General features: G+C 31.8%; 2 protein-coding genes across 2 annotated transcripts; both read left to right on the plus strand.

The window, feature by feature from the left end:
• The first annotated feature begins 749 nt into the window (after positions 1-749).
• Positions 750-6,540, plus strand: LOC104247733 (lysine histidine transporter-like 8). Its single transcript, XM_009803822.2, has 5 exons — positions 750-1,096; positions 2,795-2,928; positions 4,240-4,679; positions 5,158-5,289; positions 5,843-6,540. The coding sequence occupies exons 1-5, from the start codon at positions 801-803 to the stop codon at positions 6,323-6,325; spliced, it is 1,485 nt and encodes a 494-aa protein (XP_009802124.1). The 5' UTR covers positions 750-800; the 3' UTR covers positions 6,326-6,540.
• Positions 6,541-7,722: 1,182 nt separating this feature from the next.
• LOC138883976 (uncharacterized) lies at positions 7,723-8,451 on the plus strand. Its single transcript, XM_070164705.1, has 2 exons — positions 7,723-7,854; positions 8,017-8,451. The coding sequence occupies exons 1-2, from the start codon at positions 7,723-7,725 to the stop codon at positions 8,449-8,451; spliced, it is 567 nt and encodes a 188-aa protein (XP_070020806.1).
• Positions 8,452-9,363: the final 912 nt, after the last annotated feature.

A 9,363-nucleotide genomic window follows, 5' to 3' on the forward strand; every position in this document is an offset into this window, starting at 1 on the left:
GAAACATATGTTGAGAAATATTTTTATATGAAAAAATTTTTAAAAAAATATTTTATTTGTCTACCTATATTGTAAAATAAAATTAAATATTTATTTATAAAAAAGGAAATATGTTAAGTATTTATTTATTTACTAGGGATATAATTTTATTTCTCACTATTTGGATTATTTTGAACTTGCATTAATATACTAACTAGCATATTTAATCAAACATAAATTTTGAAGGACAATTTTATCTTTAATTAAGCTAATGCATGCATTAAAACACATTGCATTGCTAATACCATTATTTTTTATGCATTAGTTATGCATAGGATAATAACAAATAAGATATATAATTAATGCTTGCATAACTAACGCGTAAGTTCAAAATATCTACCAAATAATATATTATTAATACACAAAGCTAATGCATACATTAACTTATCTAATGCATCTTACGAAACGAGCCCTTAGAGTATAACGACAAAGTTGCAAACTTCTTTCTTTCCGTTAAATAAATAAATAAATTAAGACATGAAACATTGACTATTACTTTGTGGTCTCCGAAAAAACAAAAGGGATTTAGTTTCATAAAGGAATAAGAATGTAAGCAGGGAAGTCACATGATTACGTATAATACAACAGCATTATCATAGCTAATTTATGTCACATACTGACGTGGGTACATACGTAAGCGCACTCAAAGATATCTCTCTATATATAACACCATTTATTTAGGAAAACAATAACCACATCGTCTCTCTTAATATAATTTCATAGCTTAATTTCCTTCTGTTAATTCAACAGAAATTCAGAATATGGGAGATATAGAAAGGGTGTCTTCATCTTTCTCTTCGTTTAAAGTAATACCTCTTGATAATGATGATCACTTTGATAATATTCAGTCGGAAGGAAGAGATGCGCCGTCATGCATGGCGGCGGTCGACGGCGGGGAGAAGAAGGAAATGAATATTCCAGAAGAAGACATAGAAAGTTATTTGCCCATAACGGAATCAAGAAAGGGGAATGCTTATACGGCGGCGTTTCATTTATTGTGTTCTGGCATTGGAACTCCGGCACTTGTTCTCCCCTTTGCTTTCACGTCTTTGGGATGGTAAGTAACTAAGCCTCCTTAATTTCTCTTTTTTCTATTAGCCATTTATTACTACTCCCTAGATTGCACTTTAGATGACACATTTCGTTTATGGAGAGTTAATTTCACTAAATTTTAAAGTTAAATTTGACTAGTTTAACTCACTATTTTGAAATTAAAATTTAAATATTCAAAATTTTATAAAAAGTGCTATAAGTTTTTTTCCATGTCAATATGATAAAAGTATATATTTTAAATTATTGGCCAAACTTCACACGGTTTGATTCTCGACCAGCTAAATGTATCATCTAAATTGAAACGGAACTCAATTATCCATTTTTTACTTTGTGCTTCTTTGAAAAAATAAATGAAGTATGTATTTTACAATTATGATCCAAAATAATGATAGTATTTCCAAATGTCTCGAAAATATTTTGGCGAATGAATAGTTTATAATAAGGGTAAAACTTGAAAAAAAAAATTGTCTTTCTATTGATTTAGTACCGTGGATAAATAAAAATAAAAAATATATTTTTAGTACGGTGGGCTGATAATAATGAACGGAGAGAGTACTATCTTGTGATGGTTTGTTAATTATTCTTGAATGCCATACGATTTTTAGAAATTGCTGATCTGTGATTCAGTGATTCCTAATAGTAGACAAACATCAGATTTAAGATTAGGTTTTTGCAGTATATGCACTAATACATATATACATATACATACATATATATGTATATATGTGGTCTGTCTATAGTAGTAGTCTGTTTAAAGAAATTACAAAAATTCTGGTTTATTCCATATGCAGATGTATCTTCCCCTTTTTCATGCTTTTGGTGTGTTGTAAAAGGATTGATCAGACGCTGAAGGAAATTACGTACAAGCTTTTCTTTTCCCATTGTTCGATAGAATTTGAGTGACAAAAGATGACCTTATAAAAAAGAATAAATGTGACAAAAGGATTAATTAATGTTTTGCGCTCAAACGTTAAATAAAATTCTCAGACAAAAGCACATTAGTTCATAGATTATACCTCTTTCTATTTATCAGTTTGACACCAAAATGAAATTCTATTGGCTTTGTAACGTACGATCCACATTTATAACAAACTACTATAAATTCTCATTTTCGTCATAATTTGTTATAGAATTGCGATGAAAAGTTATTTCCGTCAACAAATTTGTTATTGAATTTTGATATATCATTATGTGTGTTACAAATTTCTTTCATATAGATTAATTCAGTCACAAACAGGAGGGAGCTAGCAGTCGGGACACGAGTTAGACCGGACCCATTAACTTTTATTCAAATATTTTGTATATATTAAATTTAAAATTTAGTTATTCGCCTTAGACCTTATTTCCATCGTCTTCTCATTAATTAATTACTAATATAATATATACCCGAGCCTCATGCCTTCTTTAGTTTTTTTTTTCTTCCTTTTTCACACTCATCATGCCTTATTTAATTAATCACGAGAAAGATATGCACAATCAATAGCTAGCTATTCTTTGCTGGAGGAGAGTCCTCTTACATGTTAACATTTTTCTTCTTATATCAACATTCATTTACTTTGAATAATGCTTTCTTTTGATATTTTCTACAGCGTAAACGATACAAATCTTAGATACTATTTGACAGAACAAAAAACGTAAATAATTCGCCTAAAATAGAATTTAACTATTAAATCATCTAAATGAATATATGCAATTCCTGCAGGTCGTGGGGAATAGTGATTTTGACGTTGGTTTTTGCATGGAGGCTATATACTATGTGGCTATTAGTTCATCTTCACGAATCATCCAGTGGAACTCGTTATAGCAGATACCTTCAACTCTCTATTGCAGCTTTCGGTTAGTTCAAACGAATACTCCCTACCTTTTATTGCATCTGAATGGTTTGACTCGATGCGAAAATTAAGATTTTAATAAATAATCCGTTCAAGATTTTAAAATATATCACACATTTATTTGACTATATAACATTATGTCATTAATAGTAAAACGATAATTTTAATTTAGTTTATATTTAGTTATAAAAAAGTGTAACTTTTCTTGTAATTAATAGACTAGGAGCGTGGGGTTAACAGAGGTTAGGAAGGCGGCTAATCACTCTCTTTCCACAATTACGGAAAAAGGAAATTAAATAATTAAACAAATATAGAAAGACTTGTTAGGATTTTCTATTGCGTTAAGGTTGTTGGTTGGCCTAAACTAACTTAAATCAAATACTAAAAAGGAAAAGGTGTTACGTGATGTGTCAAAAAATTGGACCAACGTATAATATGTTTTCTTATATTATCATCAACTTGGAGTTAGGTCCCTCTGATAATTCTTGATCTAATGTAATTTAATTTGGTATACTATTAAATCTGAACACCTAAATAAAATAACAATTCTATCACTGACTCATTTCTTTCTTTCTTTTTTCACTGAAGAAAATAACTAAAAAAGCTCATACTCAAATTTATAAGATTAGAAGTTTAGAACCATAAGGATTTCTTCTATAAATATTTATTGATTTGTATGCAATAACTTCTAGTTTAGGGTAGCTTTTGTATTTTATATTTATTTAAATTTTGGAAAATTAGGCTTTATCATTCTTTGGGAAAATGGTTATGGAGAATATTTTTATTAGTTTTTTTAGTAAAATCTAGCTTTTAATTGCTTCTTGTTGCCTGAAAAATATTTTGGTTAGATTTATGAGATACTAAACTCATAAAAACAAGAGATTTTTGTATATTGACTCTAATAACTGTGGGGACAAAAATAGAAAATATACATGTCAAACATCTCCACTTTATAAGTGCATTCTCAGTTGACACATACAAATTGACATTTCCATACACTGCTTAAAAAATAGGAATTAGCGCTGGACTATTTTGTGTAGCTAAATAAAAAAATATGACGCTAATCCTATAACGATAGATTAGCGATGGATTAAGGATAGATTATCAAAATATTCTGTTAGCTACTAGTAATGTAGCGACAGATTATCAAGGAATTGTGTACGAGCGGTTTAGCGACAGATTAGTAAATAAGTTGATAACTAATTCCAAATTTTATTGGTGACATTTTGCTAGTGCATTCTCAATCAAATTAAACCCCACTGTTTTTCTTTTCTCTGAAAACGAAACTAATGGAATTTCTCACCATTATTTTCAGGACCAAAATTGGGAAAATGTCTAGCAATATTCCCAATAATGTACCTATCAGGTGGCACTTGTGTTATGTCCATCATAGCAGGGGGAGGCACCCTTCAACTTTTCTACAATGCAATATGTGGAAATGATCACAATTGTCAACACAAATCTTTGAGTGGAGCTGAATGGTTCTTGTTGTTTATATGCCTTGCCATTTTAATTGCCCAGTTTTGCCCCAATTTGCACTCCTTAGCTTGGGTCTCTTTTGTTGGTTCAATCATGGGTGTGGCCTATTTTACTCTAATATGGGCACTCTCCATCAGTAAAGGAAGGCCTAATGGAGTCTCTTACAACCCATCTGATAATGTAACTACAACAATGGCTCGATTTCGTGCTATCCTAACTGGTGTTGCTATAATTGCCATTGCTTTCAGAGGTCACAATGTTGTTTTGGAAATACAGGTAAATATTATTCTCTCTTCGTTCTAATTTATGTGATACTCGTTTACCACTAATGCTTGCATTAAGCTAGATTATTTACATCACACCATTTGGGCCGCGCCCTTTTCGGACCCTGTGTGAGTGAATAGTACTTTGTGCTCCGTAGTGTCCTTTGTTTTCATTCTTAAATTTATGCTATGTTATACACGGAGCGGATTTAGGCGGCAGAAGGGTGTTCAGCTGAACTTACTTCGCCGAAAATTTACACTGTGTATATAAGAATTTTTTTTTTACATTTATATATTATATTTTGAATCTCCTTGATTCAACCCAAAATCATAGCTCAGTGGTCAAAGGAGATTGAAAATCTTTGAGAGGTTACTGATTCAATTTCCACTGGCCATGAAGTTATACTATTGCTTTATGATTGTATTGTTGAAGAAGTGGATGTTTCTAAAACTATTTCTTTTTTCCTATTTCTCTATTGAAATTCATGTAGGGGACATTACCTACCAATCCAAAACATCCTACACGGACTAGTATGTGGAGAGGAGTTATATCATCGTACTCTTTTATCGCAATGTGTATATTTCCCCTGGCAATTGGAGGATATTGGTCTTATGGAAATCTGGTAATTTTTCTATATATTATGCTTTATATTCCGTAGCATTCTTTAAATCCTCTTCACAAATGATACCCTTACTATTTACGGAGTCTAATAAATCATTTTTCAACGAGTAGTATTTTTTCGAACATTTTTGAAATATAAAAAATTTGTGACTTACGTATGTAATATATTTCAATGACTAACTATTCCCATAAGCTAAAATTAGGGGTGAATCCAGAATTTATGTTCTATGAGTTCAATTATTAAGATTTTTTGTATTGAACATAATATATTTTTAAATCTCTAAATTTATACCTCCTATATATCTGCTACAATTTTAATAAAATTTTACACATAAATTTATATTTCACGTCGAAAGTATCGGATCTAGTTACAATTTTAATAAATTTTTATACATAAATTTATATTTCATATCAAAGTATCGGGTTTAGATAAACACGCTACTGATACACTGTATCCGCCTTTGAGCTAAGTTGAGGGACATAATCATAAGTGAATACTCATATAATTAACTTCAACTTACTTGAAATTAGGCGTATTTTTAATTGGTTTGCAGATGCCTGCAAGTGGAACTATGGCTGCAATTGCAAAGTACCACCAAGAGAGCACACCAAAGTGGTTAACAAGCACAATACACATAATGGTGATAATCCAATGCTTATGCGCATTTCAAATATACGCAATGCCCGTATTTGACAACTTTGAAAGAATATATGTAAACAAACAACACAAGGCGTGCCCAAGATGGGTAAAATCAAGCATCAAACTCTTTTTTGGCGGATTGACATATTTCATATCAGTGGCATTCCCATTTTTGGGAAGTTTGGCTGCTTTTGTGGGCGGAATTGCGCTGCCTTTGTCACTGGTTTACCCTTGCTTCATGTGGATTTCAATCAAGAAACCTAGCAGAAACAGCTTAATGTATTGCCTCAACATGATTCTTGGATGTTTGGGTATATTGATTAGTGTTGTACAAGTTGCTGGTGCGTTATGGAATCTCGTGGTTCAAAAATTTGACGCCAATTTTTTTAGTCCTTAGTACAACAACAATAACATACCACTTGTGAATTCCCGCAACTGGGGTCTGAAGAGAATAAAATGTATGTAGCTTTACCCCTATCCTAGGCAGAGAGGCTATTTTCGAGAGGCCTAAGAAGGTTTTTTAGACTGACAGTATAATGAAATTTTTGCACTTTTAGTGCAATTTAGTGAAATGTAACTTATGAGGGGAGTTAATTGCCTTTAATTTTTTGATTTTATGCTAGTTCTACTTATTATGAACACTTAGATATAATTATAATTAAATTAATGACTTGATATTAAACAATTTTTAAAATTTTAGTGTATAGAAATTAAACTTAAGTGAGATATAATATCGAAGGCAATGCGAATTTTTTTTTTTAACATAAACTAGGATTTGCTAGCTGATTTAATAGTCAAATCATATAGTCAACTCTCAATAATAATAAAAAAATTCTCTCGAGATCCATGGAAGTATCAACTTTGATATAATACGATATAGACGTTATTCCTTTTGTCTCCAATAATTATTATTTATGTGTCATAGTGCCTGTTGATGGGACTTTAGTTAAGTGGTGGAATTGAGATAATCAAGAATTCTTTACAAGTTTTGTTCTGTTCTTTGGAAACTTATTATAGAATATGATTCACGGCGCCTTTTTACCTTGTATCGAAATACACTTAAGTCAAAAGAAGTTTGCAAACTTCTTATAAAAGAACTTTACACATGCATTGTGCTGTTGATGGGAAAAACAACGAAATAAGTGGAACACATCATACATTCCACTATGTTTATGTGTAACTAAGCCCTTCACTTTTAATATGAAGCACAAGTGCATGTGTAAAAATCTACGAAAATTGCAACGGATGGTAAAATATGAACTCATAACTTTAAAAATACAAAAATATAATTGGTTCAATAATAAGAACCTTCAAAATTCCTAAATCCGCCTTTGATTAATACATATATGACTTAGTATAGGAAATGATATAACATAATAAAGGAAAGAAGGGTATTTTAGTCATTTCACTCACCTAGTAGTTAGAAGTTAGAATTACGGTTGGAAGGTTAGTTAAAGTCTAAGAGTTAGTTAAGTTGTTAATTAAGCTAAACTAACAACTCTCTCTCTCTCTCTCTCTCTCTCTCTATATATATATATATATATATATATATATATATATTGATTTTAAATAATGAAAAATCACTAACTTCTCTATCTCTGTTTCTTCTGTTCCTTCTCTCTCTCTCTCTCTCGATCGACTGATTAGTCATCTTCTTCATTTCTTATTTCTTCAATTGTCTCAACAATTTCATGGTATCAGAGCATTGAGCAAAGATTAATAGCTCAGTGTTCGATTCTTGTTTTTCCACAAAATTTCAGTCTTCTATCTATAGATTCTTGAATCTTGTCATCTATGGCGATTGAAGATATTTTGACTCCAGATGGGACTCAATCTCCACATACAACAGCTATTCCACAAGGAATTAGTGGAAATCAAGTCCCAGGGAATTATTACAATCACCCATTGTTTTTGTCGCCGGCAGATGTAAGTAGAATTTAGATTATATCCTTTCAATTGACTGGGATTGAAAATTATTCTATGTGGTATCGATCAATGAGAGTAGCGTTGCTGGGTAGAAACAAATTGGGACTAGTCGATGGGTCTTGTTCGAAGGAAAAATTTCCAAAATGCACTTGGAATTACTAGGAAAGAGTTAATGCTATAGTGTTGTCTTGGATGATGAATTTTGTTGCACGTGAATTACTTGGAGGTATAATGTATGCCTCTAGTGTACAAGTTGTGTGGAGTGACTTGCATGAGAAATTTAACAAGATAGATGGATCAAGATCATTCAATTTGCATAAAGAAATTGCTACATTAAATCAGGGAACAACAACTATTTCTGTGTATTTTTCAAAACTCAAGGACTTGTGGGAAGAGTTTGAGGCTCTCGTTCCTGCTCCCGGGCGTGATTGTGCAAAATCTAGGAAGTTTGTAACCCATTTGCAGAAGTTAAAACTGTTTCAATTCTTGATGGGGTTGAACGAGTCTTATAGTCAAGCAAGACGTCAGATCTTGATGATGAGCCCAGCATCAACTGTTAATCAAGCCTATGGTTTAATCAGCAGTAATGAAGGTTAAAGGTCTATGGCTGCTACAACAGGTTTGTTGGGTGAAAATCTAGCAATGTCTGCAAGTCACTATGATGTGGCCATGTATACCGGAACTAGACATGGAAGAAATCAGAAGTTCAGAAAGAATTACAATATGCAATGTGAATTCTGTAAAATGAAGGGACATAGCAAAGAAAATTTCTACAAAATTGTGGGCTATCCTATAGAATTCAAGAATAGGAAGAAAATGTGAGTTGGTGTTGGTAATGCAACCTATAATGTAATGACTGAAAGTAATGTTCAATTTAGGAATACTGGCTTAAATGGATTTACTTATGGGAATTCTCAGATAAACCAGCCCCAAACTGCAGGAAATGCAATTAGTCGAGGTTCAAGGTCTACTAATTCAGAAATGGGACAATGAACTACTTCTACTCAGTTAAATGTTCAAGGACTGCCTCCAATATCAACTTGCACCTTCTCAATGGAGCAATATGAGCAAATTTTGCACATTCTAAATAAGTCTTCAAGTGTCAATGAATCTGAAAATCCTACAGCTAATGCAGTAGTTATTAGTCTTGCTTCCTTAGCTTATACTAGTCCACAAGAATGGATAATTAATACTGGTGCCACAAATCATATGGTGGTTGAGATAAATCTATTGAATAAGAATTTTGTCGTGCAACCAGAATTTTCAAAGAGAGTGTTTCTACCTAATGGAGATATTACACATGTGGCACATACTGGTTCCAATAATATTACAAATAGTATTACTATTTCAAATGTGTTTCATATACCTCAGTTCAAGTATAATTTACTGTCTGTTTCTAAGGTCACTAAAGATTTAATGTGCTCAGTTGCCTTATTTCCTAATTTTTGTATTTTTCAGGATTTCTTCAATGGGCAGGTGAAGCGATTGGTAGAGAAGACAGTGGATTAT

The sequence above is a fragment of the Nicotiana sylvestris genome, chromosome 12, assembly GCF_000393655.2.
Source record: "Nicotiana sylvestris chromosome 12, ASM39365v2, whole genome shotgun sequence".
In the NCBI taxonomy this organism is placed as follows: domain Eukaryota; kingdom Viridiplantae; phylum Streptophyta; class Magnoliopsida; order Solanales; family Solanaceae; genus Nicotiana; species Nicotiana sylvestris.